General features: G+C 40.5%; 1 protein-coding gene across 1 annotated transcript in view; it reads right to left on the bottom strand.

Annotated features, from left to right (window-relative positions):
- The window catches only part of LOC110108805 (ubiquinol oxidase 4, chloroplastic/chromoplastic), a 53,226-nt gene that overhangs the window by 23,801 nt on the left and 11,572 nt on the right, over positions 1 to 17,853 (bottom strand). Inside the window, exon 3 of the mRNA XM_028696410.1 lies at positions 17,429 to 17,537. Within this exon, the coding sequence (XP_028552243.1) occupies positions 17,429 to 17,537 (109 nt within the window). The remainder of the gene's footprint in view (positions 1 to 17,428; positions 17,538 to 17,853) is intronic.

The raw sequence follows: 17,853 nt of genomic DNA on the forward strand, positions 1-17,853 counted from the left end.
TACCATTCAAAAGTTTCTTCTCTAAATCAATTCTCACACAAACACGAGCAAATTCTCGTTTACTCCATCGGAATATATTTCCATCTACGTACATAGGAGATCCAAAGCAAGAAGCAATTCTAGCTATGCTATCTTCATCCCAGCAATATAGAGGTAGGCAAGGTAAACGGATCCACACCGGTGCCGATATACCTTTCAACGAGTTTGGATCAAAAGCAGGAGTCCACCTATCCATACCAACAATTAATCCATTAACATACCATGGGCCCCCGTTCAAAACTTCATCAACCACCTCACACGAATTGAACGAACAGAGTATCCAATCCAATCCAATTGAGGTCAAATGAAATTTACTATATTGACTCCATTGTCTTCTTAGCTCCGAACTGCAAACTGAGAATGGAACTCCATTCCCCAGAACTTTGAGTACAATCGAGTTCTTTAATACTCTAACATTCTCAGCTTCCCTTTCCGCGTTCAATTTTACAGCCACACCGTCCTCATAGAACTGCATCAAATCTCTGTCAAATGCAACCATGATTAGCTTCGGTTTCGACCAAGCCTCAACAACTTCGCCCATATTTTTCACAATATCTTCCTTTCGGGTTTCCAAAGAAGCATCTCCATCACCCAAATTACGCACTTTTTGCGCATCAAGAACCTCGGAAAAATTTCTCACCCGTAAAACCAAATTTTGAGAAGCCGAGACTCAACATTCATCAAACCTGGTAGATCTTCAACAATCGTATCCACTCGTGCATCCAATTCATCTGTTATCACATTCTTTCCTTTACCTTCAACAGTTTCTTGACGGCTCAACGGCCTACCTCCTTCCCGAATCACTATTCCATTAGATTTTCTATCGCTGGACCAAAGAGAACCAGATGACCGTGGAACAATCATGGATACCGGCTAAAGATGTCGATGATCCACCGGCGCAGTCACCATCGATCGCGGAAAAACCCGCAAAATCCGATTTCAAAACCAGGAAGAACTTTCTCTCTCTAGAATTCAAACCGGACAAATCATAGGTTTGGGATCTCACAAGGCTGTTTTATATAAGTGGATTTGGCGGGTTTAAAATCAAGGCCTTCATATGCAACTAAGTCTTCTATGTTAAAAGAGGGATTTATATTAAAATATGCAGGCAAATCTACTACATAGGCATTATCGTTAATTTTCTTAAGTATTTTGAAAGGTCCAGCACTCTAGGCATGCATCTTCTTAACTATTCCAGGCGAAAATCGTTCCGGACGAATCCACACCATCACGGAGTCACCAACCTCAAAAGTTTTGAAGCGTCATTTTAAATCTGCATGTAGTTTATATTCATTATTATTTCTTTCAATTTGTTGTGCAATTTCCTTATAGAGTTCATGCAAATAAGATGCAAATGAAGATGCAAACTCAGAAATCCTAAACCTAGAACACATGGGTATCAGATCTAACGGTTGTCTAGGTTTGAACCCGTATACAATTTCAGAATGACTTAGACCCGTGGTCCGGTTAATAGAATTATTACAAGCAAACTCAGCAGTATGCAAAATAGAATCCCAATCTCTAATGTGCTCGCCAACCAAAGACCGCAACAGATTACCCAAACTCCTATTAACTACCTCGGTCTAACCATCAGTCTATGGGTGAAAGGCAGTGGAAAATTGCAGTTTGGTGCCCATTTTCATCCACAGGGGTTTCCAAAAATAGCTGGTGAACTTCACATCCCTATCTGATACAATGGTTTTGGGTAAACAATGTAGACGGACGACCTCATTGAAGTATAACTAAGCAATGTGAGAGGCATCAGATGTTTTGGAGCATGGAATGAAATATGCAATTTTGAAAAATCGGCCAACTACCACACAAATGGCATCGTGCCTATGGAGTGTCTTGGGCAGGCCTAAGATAAAGTCCATACTAAGTTACTAACATCCTGCCAAGGACAGCTAGGTACAGGTAGGGGAGTGTAAAGACCTGTGTTTTGCTTACGTTGCTTGGCCAGTTGGCAGGTGTGACACCGATTGACCAGCCGACCAACATATCTCTTCAGGCTGGGCCAAAAGAAGCGATACTCCACGGATTCAATAGTCTTGTCCCGTCCGAAGTGCCCAGCGAGGCCTCCGGCGTGGAGTTCCCAGACCAAAAATTCCCTAAGGGAGGTGCTCGGAATACAAAGCCTCTTGGCTTTGAAGAGATAACCATCCTCCAATAGGAAATTGCCCACAAAGCGTGTGTTGCCTGTGGACAAGAGAGTGTAGGTCTCCTTGAAGTCGGGGCATTCCAAATAATCCATCTTTATTTGGTCAAATCCCACGACTTTTGCTCTCATTTCAGTGGTAGTCATCATACGACGACTGAGAGTGTCGGCAGCCTTATTTTCAACTCCCGCCTTGTGTCTAAGGGTGTACATGTATTCCTAAAGGAACTCGACCCATCGACCATGGCGTTTATTCAATTTCTTTTGGGAGTTGATATAAGACAGAGCTTCGTGATACGAGAAAATGACGAACTCTTGTGAGAGCAAGTAGTGTCGCCAATAACGGAGTGATTGGATCACGGCGTAGAACTCTTTTGTCATACGTGGAATAACGCTGCCGAATATCATTAAGCTTTTCAATAAAGTAAGCTACTGGGTGACCTTCCTGGAAGAGGACTCCTCCAATTCCGACCCCCGAAGCGTCGCAAGTCACTTCGAAGACTTTGGAAAAATCAGGAAGTCGCATCACTGGGGCTTCCACCATCTTTTGTTTGATCTCATCAAAAGCTTGGGTGGCAGCCAGGGTCCAATGGAAATCACCCTTCTTTAAACAATCAGTGATAGGAGATACGATAGTGCTAAAGTTGCGAATGAATCTCATATATAAGATAGCTAATCCATGGAAGCTGTGGACTTCCTGGATGTTCTAAGGGATAGGCCACTCCATAATGGCCCTCACCTTCTCGGGGTCTACGAAAATCCCTTGGGCTAAAACGATGAAGCTCAGGAAAATGACGTGATCTACAAGGAAGGTACATTTATTCGGATTGGCATATAGTTGCACCTTCCTTAAGACCTCACAAACTTGCCTCAAGTGGCCTAAGTGCTGAATAATTGACTAACTGTAGATAAGAATGTCGTCAAAGTAGACGACGACAAACATTCCTATAAATGGGCGCAGCACTTGAGTCAAGATCCTCATGAATGTACTAGGGGCATTACTTAGCCTAAAAGGCATGACTAACCACTCGTAGAGACCATCCTTCGTCTTGAAGGCAATTTTCCACTCATCTCCGGGTCAGATCCGGATCTGGTGGTACCGACTTTTGGGATCAATTTTGGAGAATAGTGTGACACCCATCATCATATCGAGCATATCATCAAGCTTCGGAATAGGGAATCGATATTTGATGGTGATCTTGTTGATAGCACGGCTATCAACAAACATTCTCCACGATCCGTCCTTCTTCAGGGTGAGAAAGGTAAGCACCGCACAGGGACTCAGACTCTCCTTAATGAAACCTCGCTATAGTAACTCGTCAACCTGCTTCTTAAGCTCGGCATGTTCCGTGGGATTCATGCGATAATGTGGCAGGTTCGGGAGGGAGGCTCCAGGGACGAAGTCTATGGCATGCTGAATGTCTCTAATTGGTGGTAACTGATCTAGAAGATCATCGAGAAAGACATCAGCATACTGCCCCAAAATAGGCTGCACTTCCTGAGAAATGGGCTCGTCAGATTCGGTGGGAATCTCACAGCCTACTAAGGCGTAAAGAGGGGTGCCTTGAGCAATCTCAACAGTTAGAACTTTGGCAATGACAAGGTTTACTCCTTTATTAGATTTGACTGGGTTGGATTTCGTGTCATCCGCAACCCGGGGCTGCGATGGCAAAAGCTTAATCTTTTTGCCCGCATGTTCAAACACGCAGGTGTTCTAACGCCCAAAAATGTGGACATCATTATCATAGATCTAGGGGCTACCTAACAAGATTTGTCCAACATTCATCGTCAACACATCGTACCAAACATTCTCCTTATAAGTGGCAAAGGAGATGGGCACGTGGCTTCGCTCTTTCACCTCCAAAGCAGTGGAGTTGACCCACACTACCTTATACTGGTTGGGGTGAGGAACGACAAAAAGACCTAACTGGGATACCATGCTGGAGGAAACATCATTTATGCAGCTACCGCTATCCACGATGACTTTGCAGTTCTTGTCTTTGATCTTGGTGTAGGTGTGGAAAATCGAGGTCCTACGCCAGTCATCCGTGGGTGTCGGGTGGGATAGCTCGCATCTCACCACGCAGATGACAGATGTATCCAATTTTTGAAGGCAATGGAGGACCGCAGTGTCGTCATCCTCCTCGAAGTATTCGCCTTTTTCCTCGACTTGGTGGATCTGATCAAACTCGGGATCGAGATCGTCCTCAATAATCTCCTCGATGACCGAGACTTTATAAGGGCTGGAGCACTGAGTAGCGATATGCCCATACCCTTGGCATCGAAAGCACTTAGTCCCGGGACTGGACTTAGGGATATCCGGGGTGGGAGGTTAGTTTCTAAAGTCAGATCTAGGTGCAGTGGGACCCATGGGTGGTCAGGTCGTGTTCCCAGGAGTGGGTCGGGTAGAAGAAGTGTGTGGTGGAACTACCAGCTGATCTGTAGGGGGTCTAGAGTCATGTGAACGACTCAGGTGCTGTGAACGGATCTTCTCTAGATCAAGCAATAAGCTGTAGGCATTCTCCAGTGTAGTGACGTTTCGGGCAAACAACTCATTGCGAAGATCCTCTCGTAACCCGGTACGAAACATAGATAACATCTGCGCGGGGTTGGTAGAGGTCTCCCCTTTGCAGTGAATCAAGAAATCATCAAAAGAGGCGATGTACTCCTTCACTGGTTTGTTGCCTTGAGTTAACCTATTCCACGTGTCCGATAGTCGGGGGAAGTACGACGAAGGCAAGTACTTCTGCTTGAGTTCCCGCTTCATAGACGACCAATCAACAATGGAGTAATCATTCATAGCTTCCCTAAGACTCTCTATGTTGGCCCAAAACTGACTCGCCCTACCCATGAGCTTCATCTCCGCAAAGCTGACCTTCCTAGCCTCAGATATGTCACACCACTTAAAGAAACTGTCCATACCTTTGACCAAGTCTAGGAAGAGCTGGGGATCGAGTGTGCCATCAAAGGTAGGAGCATCAACCTTAATATTTTTCATAAGTGGTGCATCAGGATCATGACGTGGGTCATGTCGTGGTAAGGTGCTCGATGATTGGCACGGTGTTGCCTCTCATCCAAATCTGGATCATGACGTGAGTCATGTCCATGGTACAGAGCTCGATGATTGGCACGATGCTGCCTCTCATCTGGGTAGGTTTCATCCCCATATATAGGTGATCTAGATGGGGTGTAAGGAGTAGGGTGGTCTCTAGCTCGCTCAAGTGTATCAAATCTCTCAGTGGTGTTCCTACGAAGCTCAGCTAGATCCGCTTAGCTTTCCTTAAGTTGCTGGCTAATGTTGTTCATTTGACCTACCAACAAGCCTAAGATCCTTCCTAATTGTTCCGGGTCCATTGGAAGTTACTACGGGACTCCTAACAAGACTTGGATGTAATGGGAAGCAATTAATATGAGTAAAACACAATGATGCGATGCAAAATGATAATAAAAACCAACAGGACAGCAACCTAGCAGTTTTCTAAATGACACTAAAGCAAAGATTAAAATGCAGAAAAGGAAACTACCAAGAATCCTAAAACATGCAAGAGTATACCATGCTCTGATACCAGATGATGCAAGACTAAGTAAGAATGTAATGTTTATAAGGATTTGCACAACTCTTGATTAGAATAGAAATGACGAAACCATTAGCATTTTAAAATAACGAATAAAACAAGAAAGGGGTCACACTCGTTTAGGCTAAACCACATAACCAGAGAGTTGGAAAACTTTCAAAATAAATTATAAATCACTTTATGCCGAAATAATAGTTTCAATACAATCTCTAATCTAAAAACGAGAGTTAGCAAGAGCAGAAACACACTCAAAACCCTACGTTTACTAAGCTTAGCATGAGCAGGAAGAATCATCCTTCGTGACTATAATCAAACGCAAGAGAAAGTTAGATTCAAGAAATATAATGAAAAGGGGAAAATATAACCTCTCGTCAAGGAGTGGTGGGTCCTCCACTCAACGCCATCAAAATGCTCATTGATTTCTTCAGCTAAAGTGTCCAGAATATGCCCTAGGTAGTCTTCGACGGTGTGGTCAACCCTCGTATTAATGTCGAGAAAGTTGATTGAAGAATATCAGTGAAGCCATCCTCGTCGAAGGTTAAACCGTATTCAGTTTCTGGATCCGCCATTCATAGGAGCTAGGTAACAAATCTCTTTTAAACTTGATGATGCACTTGAAGATATTCGAAAGAGAAAAAAGTTTCTCTTAATTTGAGAGGAGGGAGAGCATGGAAGTAAAGATCTGAAATTAATTTCAGATTTTTGAACTAAGGAGATTTGAATTCGCAATAAACTCAAAGGGGAAGGGGAGAGGGCTAGGGGCCGGCGGAAAGGAGGGGCATGGGGATTTATTTCCAAAATCCAATGTGTGGCTTTGGAAAGAAATAATGAGGTATGAGGGATTTGAACATTTCGGCCAAGTCGGAAAATAGGATTAGGAATTATTTCCTAAGTGTGGGATGGATTTTAGGAAATAATTAAAAGAGCTTTAATGGGGATAGGCATGAGGGGTCTACAGCATTCAAGGGGGAGAGGGAATTGAGGAGCAATTAATTAGGCTTCCTATTTTGGATTTAGGAATTAGGAAAGTTTTGTCCTTCATTAAAATTTAAATTTTAAATTCAAATATGATGGATTTAGAAACTTTCCTAAAATAGGGAAATCAATTTAGGAAAGATTTTAAATTCAAATAAAAATGAATTTGAATTTCAAAATTGTCCCAAATTAATCCACAACCCAATTAGGAAACTCAAGGGAGAAAAGGGAAGGGGAGAGGGGCATAGATGGTGGCTAGGGTATCGGATATGGGGTTTGGCCATGAGGTTGAGAGGGGAGGGGCTGGGCTGGGCTCGGGTGAGGTAGGAGACCGGCAGCTAGGTGAGGGTGGAGGGGGGAAGGAAGGGAGGAAGAGATATAAGGATAAAACCACGAACCCGACTTATCTAAGTTAGTGGGTATTGCGCAATTCTCCCTCTTTTAGGGATCTCTCTCCATTAGAACTCTCAAACTCTCACAAGAACTCATGCAAGAAGAAAACTTTTGATTAATCATTCATTACCTTGAAAAATAAAACATGAGGCTATAAATAATTAAGTACATGACTCATGAAAATAAAAGACAATTGCCCTCTAGGCTTACATACGACATCTTACAACTAAAAGGGTACAACTGAAAAACAAATACATGACACTAAAAATAGAAAAATACATAAATAAGAAAATAACATAAATAACTCAAAAGTACAAAGACTCGATCGTGGTCGTAGATCAGCGGCCACGCCTCTGATAAACCTTCCACAAACTGATGTCCCCATCATGGAGTTTGAGAGAGGGAGAAGATCCTTGGAGGGGGTTTCAAGGGAGTGTGAAAGGGGTTTCACACGGTTGCTCTGGCAAGCTTGCACCTTATTAACATCGAATTCAAGGTTCGTTTTGAGAAAAGTTTTGAAAAGAAAAAGATCTCTTTGGTGTCAAAGGACCCGACCACTTCGCCGCACCGGGAAAGGTGAAGTGATTTTGTAAGAGCTTCCCGCCTAGCTGTGGGGGATAAAGAAAAGTCACTAAAGGTTTAGTGCAATACTCATAGGGTGACTCCGAGGAGTGGACATAGGTAAGATTGAACCGAACCAATATAAATCTGGTATGTTCTTTCTGATTATTTTCCGCACTTTATTTTTATCACGATTAACTGCTTGGGTTAAATCTCTGATTAATCTTTTTATTATTGATTTAATTTATTTCTGCTGCAAGATATAAAAAGATTTTTCTTTTAGTTAAAGAAGTTTTTAAATATCCAATTCACCCCCTTCTTGGTTAGCCTCGGGACTAGTTCATAGGAGCTTAACATCCCTGACGAACTTTTAATTCTTCCCTACGAGCAGGGTTGTTTATGTAGAAATCTCACATATCTATGTTAACATTTGTCTTGATTTTGAAGTGAGAACTTTGAATAAGAAGATAGAATCACTAGTAAGGAGGCCCATAATATTGCTTTGTAACCCTCTTCTTCGTACTGCCCTATTTCATCCATTTATAAAAGTTATAATAATTTAGAAGTTTAGTACCAATGTTGGCTATTTAATTATTTGTAAATTTTTATACAAAGAACATTTATAAATTATGAATATTATATTAGAATATATTATATGTATTGACAAATCTTATAATATCATGTATATTCAATATTTTATTATTAACACTGATTATATTAGTGGATGACTTGTTGACGAATATTTTCGTATCGACCCAACCCCGATCGAGCCCGACTAGGCTCGATCGTGCTTGATCGACTCAATCGATCGTCGTCGAGGCGAAATTGACCTGAATTAAGCCTCAATTTAATTAAATTAAACACAATTTAATTTAGTTAAAATCAAATCAATCTGAATAAAACTCCGTCGAGAGTCGTCGAGCCCAATTCGACACAATTCAGCGCCGATTCAAGCTTAATTTTGCAAAATTAACTAGATCGGACCCAAACCGACCCAAATCGGTTTGAGTCGAGTCCAATTTGGGCTTAATTTCAGCCCCAATTGATTGATTTAGGCTAAATCAAATACCTAAATAAGAAATTGAAATGGATGGCTCAGATTTCTGGTAGAATCTTCCCTAAAACTTCTCGTTTCACGCGTGAGAGAGGGGATTTGGTTCATTTTCTTGGGCGCCTGGCTGCTCGTGCTGAAGAAGAGAGCGAAAAGGAGGGACAGCCATTCGGCTCTCACGTGCCCTAACACCCATCCCAGCCAGAGCGAAAAGGGGAGGGAGCCTTCGACTCTCTGGTTCTTCCCATCCCGAGCAAGAGCGAAGAAAGAGCGTGAGAGGGAGAGGGAGCCTTGCGGCTCTCTGCTTGCACCAGTCCCAGGCAAGGAGGAAAGGGAAGAGGGAGAGCCATCAGCTTTCTAGTTTGGTTCGTCCTTCCCAAGCGAAGCAAGAGGAGCTCCCTTGCGTGTGGTTCAGCCGTCCCAGCGGAGTGGAAGAAAGAAAGGGAGACTTGCTTGCAGTCCATCCCACATCAGGCGGAAGGAAGAGGACGGCCAGGGCCTCTTGCGTACGTCCCAACCAAAAGGGAGGACCAGCCAACTGTTGTCTTCTTCTTCTTTGGGATGAAAAGAAGTTCTCTCCCGCTGCCGTTGTTCCCTTCCTTCAACTGAGAAGCAGAAACTTCCCTTTCCTGCTGTTAGTTGTCTCCCTTCTTGAAAACAAAGCAAAGGGCTGTTGTACTTGGTCCCTATTACACTAAAGGAGGAGGTAGGAAGCCTCTACTTCTTTCCAATTCAACTCTAGCGACCTCCAAACAGTGAGGACAGCAGTTTGGTGCGCCTTTGACAGCATATTTGTCATCCGGAGCAGCTTGGACCGCTGTTTGGAACATTTGGACAGCAAGCGACCACTTCCGGGAGCCTTCAAACATCAAAAACTGCTGTTTGGAACATTTGGACAGCAAGTGACGGCTTCAGGAAACACTCAAACAGCGAAAACTGTCATCCGGAGCGCTTTGGACAGCAAATCCACCCTCCGAAAAGGCTTGGACAGCAGCGGCGACATCCGGAAAAGCTTGTACAGCAGCTTTGAGCCTTCAAAGGAGCTTGTACATCATTTGGAGCTTGGATTGGAGCGCTAGGACAATCCGGGTGAGGTAAAATCCTAAAACTTAGGCAAAACCTTAAGGCTCCCCAGCCAATGGCATGTGATTGACGATCCAAAGACTTAGGTCCCTAGAAACTTTGATTTTTGGTCCGCCAAAATCCCTTTGTTGGCTGTCCACTTCGCAAAAACAGTGGAAATTCGGTGATTTCCATTTGTTGGCTCTCATGTGAGGGTCCGGAGAGGATTTCGATGCGTGTAGAGGTGTCAGGTTGTTATCCAACACCTCTCAAATATATGTTTGTGCATCATATTGAGCTTGACACCTTCGCTTACATTCAAACCTTATGGCATGTTACTATTCGTAGCCAAATTGAGTGTGTAGCTCACATATCCTCCCAAATTTCATATTGTGTATATGTACCTACTCAAGGCTAATGTCATGACAAAACTGACATAGAATTTAGGAGTTAGCATTTGCCAACTTGCAATTTTCTCTATGACTTGGTTAGATGCCCAAATGCATTTGATAACTTGTTGTAGAATTTTATTTGAACTCTTAAAGGTTCATTTTACAAATTCTAGAGCAAGTAGGGTTGATCAATCTCATTTTGGGTGTGTTGCAAAGCTTGTAAAGAAAATAACAGATGGGCATTCGCTCTATTGCATCAAATTTCCTAATTTGGAGAATCATCTACATGTGCATGCATTCCTAGGTACTTCTTAGATCATACCAAATTTGATCCTAAACCTCCTAGAAGTCATAAGGATAGATCTCCCTTATCCAAGTTTCTAGATCATGTCAAAATTGATTTAAAAACCTCTCCTAAAACCTTAGGAAATCAATTCTTCCCTCTCCTAATTGAGTCCAAAACTCTAAAGGGCATAGGAAAATTCCTTTCAAATGCGCATCTCCTCTTTCCATGAATCCAAAACATTCATGTAGGAATGGGGAATCTTCTTTCGTGCACAACGCTTGGAGCATTCTCAAAGCTTCAAGTTTTAGATTGCATGAATCATTTGAAACTTGGAATCAACTTCTAAGTTCTCTTACCTTGTTTGTTGGAGTATAAAACCAACACATCCCCCTCATGTATGATAACTTAGAGCCTCCAAAGGCTCCAACCAATATCATTACATGGTGCTAAACCTTAGAAACAAATTCTAAGTCACCCACCCCTTGTTTGTTGAGACAAAATCAATGAACAATCTTATATCCCTCCATGTGTATGTTAATTTGGATTTACATAAAATCTTAAGCACATGCCAAGAGACCTTGAACTTGGAACCAAATCCCAAGTTCTCCTATCTCCGTTGTTGGAACATAAAATCAACAAATCTCTTCTTATGCAATATATCCTAAGGCTCCTCAAGCCTTTAAGCATTTTGCATTAGTCCTTTCACTTTAGGACCAAATCCTAAGTCATTTCTTCACTTGTTGATAACACAAAAGTAACAAGTGAACCTCTCGCATTCAAGTTTCCTAATCATGTCAAAGTTGATTTAGGAATCCTTTTCAAGGACCTAAGGTGCATCCTTCCCCTCTTCAAATGAGCCCAAACATTTGTAGGAAGGTAGGAAGCTCTCTTTCTTATGTCCATCTCCCTCATGCATGATAGTTGGAGCGTCCCCAAGGCTCTAATTATTATAGTGTGTGAATCATTTTAACTTAGGGTCAAAATCCTAGGTTCATACCATTATGTTTGTTGATACAAAAATCAATAAACATTTATCCACCCTCCTTCATACATGATGTTTAGGGTCTCCTCAAGGTACCAAAATGTTAGATTGTATGAACTTTGGCTCTACTTTAGGAGCTACCACCAACCATCACCTCTCTTCATGTGTGATGATTTGGAATCTTCCAAAATTTCATAATGTCGCTACATGAAAATCTCGGACCTTAGAACCAAATTCTAGGTTCATTCATCTCTTCACTCTAACTAAATTAAGTGAAGAAATCCATTTGAACACCAAACGTTTAAGGGATCTCTTTCGATCTTGCGACCTCTAGGTTGCATTTCATTTTTGTCTTTCCTACAACTCAAAAGTTCTAGGAAACTATCTCATTCTCCAAAGACTCCAAACTTTGAGAATGTACGTCCCTCTTTGAACACCAAACGTTCAAAGAATGTTCGTGGGATTGTAGCTTCCAAGTTGCATCCCTTCTCCTCCATCCCTCCAATCCAAATTGGAGGAATGAATTCCCTCTCTTTGGACACCAAGCGTTCAAAAAAACTCCTCTGATTTACAACCTCTAAGTTGCATTTCCCTCTCCCTTTCCTACAAGTCAAGATTGTAGGAGAGCATCCAAATTCATCTTCATGCTCTCAAACCCAAGTTGGGATAATGGATCCCCTCTTTGAACACTAAATATTCAAAGAGGTTTTAGAAGCTTGCAACCCAAAGTTGCATCTTCTTTTCTCCTTTATACAACTCAAAAGTTGTAAGAAAGTGTCATCCACTCAACTCATGTTGAGTGAATCAATCTTATTCCAAACCTGTGACAATCACTTATTTATTGAATCAAAATCAAAGAATAGTTTAATCTAAATCATTTATTTGTTGAACCAAATTCAACAAATAATCTCATATCAAGCAAAGGAGAAAATCTAGCCAAGGTTTAAAATTGCGTAACTGCGCCTTGAGGCAGTTTTCGTCCGTGAGGTGAGGCGTAAGCCTCGAGGCGGTCTGAGACGTAAGCCTCACGAACACAGAATTGCGTAAATGAAAAATTAAGGGTTTAAGCAGGAAAATAATAGCAGTAGTGGAAAATAAGAATGTATATGCAATAAAATCATGTCCCAAAGTACAAAATCACAAAATATTAGTTTAACAAAACTCCCAAAATACAAAAAACATATAAAATGAAATCATATCCCATCACTAAATGGGTCTTCAAGTGAATCTTCTTCTCCAATTGTATCTATGAATGCCATGTCAACAAATTGCTCTTGTTGTAAGTGTTTAACAGTGGTACTTTTCTTCATGTAAGCACTTATTTCTTCCTTCACATTGTCCGGCACTTTTGCACACGGTGCTACATTCTTGTGAGAGCATGATAAGTGCTCCTTCATGCGGGTTACTCCGCCCTTCACCACTTTCTCACAAAAATTGCATTTTAAATAGACATAGCTCTTCTCTCCGCCGCCAATGTCAACTTGTACGCTATATTTCCAAGAAGAATCCCTCCGCAATGACGAAGACCCCTTTTCCTTGCCTCTTACCATGATCCCTAATGAAAGAATCGAAAATCACACAAAAAATTTCCAAAAATCTAAAACCCTAAAATTTCTTTCACTTCAAAAATCTAACCAAAAAGTCAAAAAAATACCTAAAATCCTTTGTGGACTTCTCCTACAAGGCGGCCGGACACTTCAACTTCGCCGGAGAGAGGCGGCGCCGGCGGGAGAGGCGGCGGGAAGGTTGGCCGACCAGACGGGCGCCTCAGGTTTTCGCGATCTGGAGCTTACGGGCGGAACAATTCGGGAAGCAAGTGAGTCGATCGGGTGTGGGGGAAAGGGAGGAGTCATTTTAAGTAGGTGGACCCTTTTGGCTGAGGCGTACGCCTCTCTCAAAATTGCGCAATTGCGCAACAGAGGCGCGCCTCAACCAATGTGAGGCGTACGCCTCAACCAATGTGAGGCGTACGCCTCACCAATGCCAGCAATTGCGCACGCCTAGAGGCGTTTTTTGCAAGAATTGCGCAGAGGCGCGCCTCTTATTGCGCAATTTTAAACAGAGATCCTAGCTTCCTCTCATTCTCCTAACCCAAACTATATGAATGAATTCCTCTCTTTGGACACCCGAAAGTTCAAAGAATTATTGATGTTTAGGCCAAAACTACACAGCATTCTCTTATGTTTGCTTAATCTAAATCTAGCAAACCAAATACCCATCGTTGAACATAAAAGTTCAATGATAACCCTTATTAATTTGTAACCCCAAAGTTACAAATCTCCCTCATCTATTGAGCCAAAATTGATAGGTCATCCATATTTTTTCCTCCAACTCCAAAGTTGTAGAGATTTCCCCTCTCTTTAGCTCCAAAAGCTAGAGAGAGTTCTCCTACATTTAGCCCAAAAGCTAAATGTTGGATTACTTTATTTCTCCTCTTAGCTCCTAAAGCTAAGAAGAATCACTCAACATGTAGCCCAAAAGCTTCATGTTGGATATCTTTTTTAGATTAAAATCTAAGTAATCTCTTCCACTCAACCCAAATTGAGTGATCTCTCCTATGACATTTAAAATGCTAAACCTATAAAATGTCCCTTAAAAGTTATCCTTTCTGTTGAAGTTCATCCTATCATATTGGATGAATTCACCAAGTCCTAACTAAAACCCCTTAGGCATGTCTATCTTACCCTATTAGATAGACAATTCTCTTATCCAAACACTAAGAGAACTCCAAAACACCTAAAAATAACTTAGGTTCATTTTGATACAATGAATAATCATCTTTTTCAAAAGGTGGGATACCTACATCATTGTATCTTACAATTCATAAGTAACAGACTGTCCAAAAGTAAGTAGTGGTTACTTTATGGGTTCTTCATAACCCTCCTAACTATGAAATATTTAAAAAATCAAATAAAATCTTTAATTCACAAACAACTTAGAGTGAAATCACCCCTGGATAAAGATTAAACATCTTCATTCCAAAATAAAACCAAACACCCTTAATGTGACATGCTACACAAGCCTCACACACTTAGGTGCATAACCTCTAGGTATTCTAGGACTAGGATTTTTCCTTTTGTGCGCATATGATTGATGATTTGGTGTGATTTCCCTTGGATTATCTGTGTGTGGGCACTTGCCCTTATGTGGATAGTGTAAAAATATACATGTTCTTCTTGCAGGTGGTCATATCTAAAATGGGGTACTAATAAATAATAAATTGCTTGCATGACAGGTGCTGCTTAAAACCCCCCAAAAGATGTGGTCAATAAGGTAGAAGCAGATGCTTAGTACTCTAAGTGCTAGGCAAATTTTGGATGTGATTATCATATAAACTACTTTTAACTCTACTTTGCAGGCTTGAGTCTTTTACATTTTTTAAATGTATTTGATAGAAGTAGGATGTAAACTTGTGGAGGTCTGGATCAAAAGAAGGTGAACCAAACGGGTGTACCTGTGGAAGGTGAGGCCTAAGGTTCACTTGGAAAGTAAAGCTTGAAGACCCCACAAGTAGAGTCTGTAATAATTTGACTGGGTTGTATAATGGCAGGCAACTCAGCTGTGAAATCTGGTTGTAATAACTTGGACTCTATTTACATTCTTTGCATTTGATATATATACAAGCATGCCTTGATTGTTTACCTGATTGTGTAATAGAAATGCATCTTTTTCCAAAGTTTCTTTCTCTACTTTTGCTTGGGTGTGGTTTGGACTGTTTGATGCGGTAGGCTCTTAGGACAAAAATAAGTTTTCTATCCATTAAAATGTAATCAATCTAAAAAATTGATTTAGGCTCCATAATTTTCTAACAAATAAGAAAGTCTTGCATGGCTCCCTTCAAGGAGCTAAGTTTTCTAAAAATTAAAACAATCATGCATAGCCCAAATGTGTTGCATATATAAAGCACTCATTTAAAGATTAGATAACAAAAATCTATTTTTCTTGAGTCAACATATGCATACCTACATAAATAGGCATCTCAACCTCAAAGCCAAGCTATAAGCCCTACATTCTAAATAAAAATAACCTTCTACCAATGTTTAAAATTGCGTATTCGGGTATTGAGGCGTTTTTCATTCGTGAGGCGAGGCGTAAGCCTCAAGGCGTTTTGAGGCGTAAGCCTCAAATATAGCTTGAGGCGTAAGCTTCATGCCAGTGAGGCGAGGCAGGCCTCAAGGCGGGCCTCAACCAAGTTGAGGCGCAAGCCTCATAAAAAAAACTCGATGCGTAAGCATCGAGGCGTTTTTTACTGGAATTGCGCAAAGGCGGGCCTCATATTGCGCAATTTTAAATCATGCCTTCTACTCTATATTTGCATCAATACCAGATGATAATTTTTTAAAAAACATTTAGGTGAGTCTAGCTGGTCATCCGTTCCAGGCGGGACAGTAAATTCAGAGGTAGGGCAGACTATGCCTCTTATGAGGTGTGATTTGTAAGCCCCTTTGAACTCGTTAGATTTAAGTTCGAGGTACTACCTATCGGTAGTCCTCACCTTAATTTTAGGGTCCGAGGCATTGGCTGATTCCAAATCACCCTATAAGCCCTCATCTTTCGGGTAATCCCTCCAACATGTGTTGTAAGAATATAAGCCCTAACTTTCTAATTAAATTATCAACTTAAACCAAAATTAGATGATTTCTAAAATATAAAGCCCAACATATGATAGTTTGAGCACCTCTGAGTTTCCCTCATAATCAAATGCTCCTACTTCACCTCCCTTGGCTCTCATTCCAAAATCTGATTCTAAGCTAATCAACTCCTGCTTGAATTTTCTAATTGGTCATAACCTTTAAACAAGACTTTCTTGGATTTAAAAAATAAACTTTAGCTAATATTTGAATGACTTCCAAAAGCAAGAAAATCACTAGTTTAATCAAAAGTCTTCCCAAGCCAAAGCTTGGGATATAATTAACCATAGCATAGGGGCTTCCCCTATGGGACGTCTGTACCCCAGAAATAAATAAACCCCATTCAACCAAACATTGAATGGGGGAATCTCTATTAAAATTGTAAATTTTATTATTGAGTTCATAAGGAAGTGATATTTTTACCCTTCGGGGTAATATATCATCATTCTTATGCCGTGCTCAATCATAAGATATGCAATCCGTTTGAGGATACAAAAATTCTCCAACATGACTTTAAAATTTTAGATTTTGGAATGAAATCTATATATGATTAAATGTTTAAATAATATTTGTTCCTAATCCAACATTATATATGTTTGTTTCTAATTTAGCCCAAATTCAGAAGCTGCTTATTGTTCGAATATAAGAGTCTATTTTGAAAGTTACAAAACAGGCAAAATGTGAGTTACAAACTTTTTTAAACACCTTAATCTGTTTGAAAAAATAAAAAATAAAAACAACCTATCAAACTTGTTTAATTATCTCTTTAACCTGTTTTATAAAACAAAAAAACAAAACAAAAGCAATCCTAAATAAGCACTTAAAAAACTATTCAATAAAAAATCCTAACAATCCTAATTCTTGGCAAATTAATGCTGCTGTCATCAAGAAAATTCTTACATCAAAAATGGATGGACGTTCATGTCAACTGACAGTACTGAAATTGAGTCAAAGGAGAAACCGGTTTCTAAACGTTCAAGTAATTTCCAATATAAAAATATTGCTCCATGACGATAATATGCCATTGAAAAAAAAGACCGCTAAAATGTAAGAGTAATATGGTGACCACAATTTAATATCAGAAGTGCTGTATGATATTACGGTGAAAAATAGTAACAATAAACAGCTACAAAAACGTGGTCCACAAAACCATTCTTTTAAAGGTCAAGATGAAAGCTCACGCAACTTTGAAGCAACGTGGAGTTGACTACCAATGAAGGCTAGATCAAGAATACAATTTCATGCTTCTATAAAGATCCAGTATTAAAACCTTAAAATAAGTTTTCATTGTTAAAAAGAAACACGTAAATGCATGAGTATACTCACATGCCATTCTTGGGCTCAGTGCATACATGAAGACCGTCATAAAGTAGTAAATGATTGCAATATGCTGGGCAAGAAAACGGTCAAACCAAAAAGCATTACCCCCAAGCTCCTGAGTTAAAAAAAAAATTACAAATAGTGATCCATGATACAAAAGTAAAATAAGTGTATCAAGCTGTCAAAAAAAATAACAAAGAGTCCAGTCCTGGGCATAAAAACTTTCAGATTTACAGTAATATCCAGTTGTACAGTAGATAAAAAATACAATATGCCATTGGATCCATGTTGACCCCTACAACTACCTCAAAATCATAAATTTGATAAAGGTGATTCAGTTCAAATGTGGATTGCATTGGATTTCATTCAGCCTGCTAGTTTTCAAGGAAATGTTATAGGGGACATTAAAGGAAGGTGCTTTGGCATTCCGA

The sequence above is a fragment of the Dendrobium catenatum genome, unplaced genomic scaffold (genome assembly GCF_001605985.2).
Source record: "Dendrobium catenatum unplaced genomic scaffold, ASM160598v2 fragScaff_scaffold_743, whole genome shotgun sequence".
NCBI classification, from domain to species: Eukaryota; Viridiplantae; Streptophyta; class Magnoliopsida; order Asparagales; family Orchidaceae; genus Dendrobium; species Dendrobium catenatum.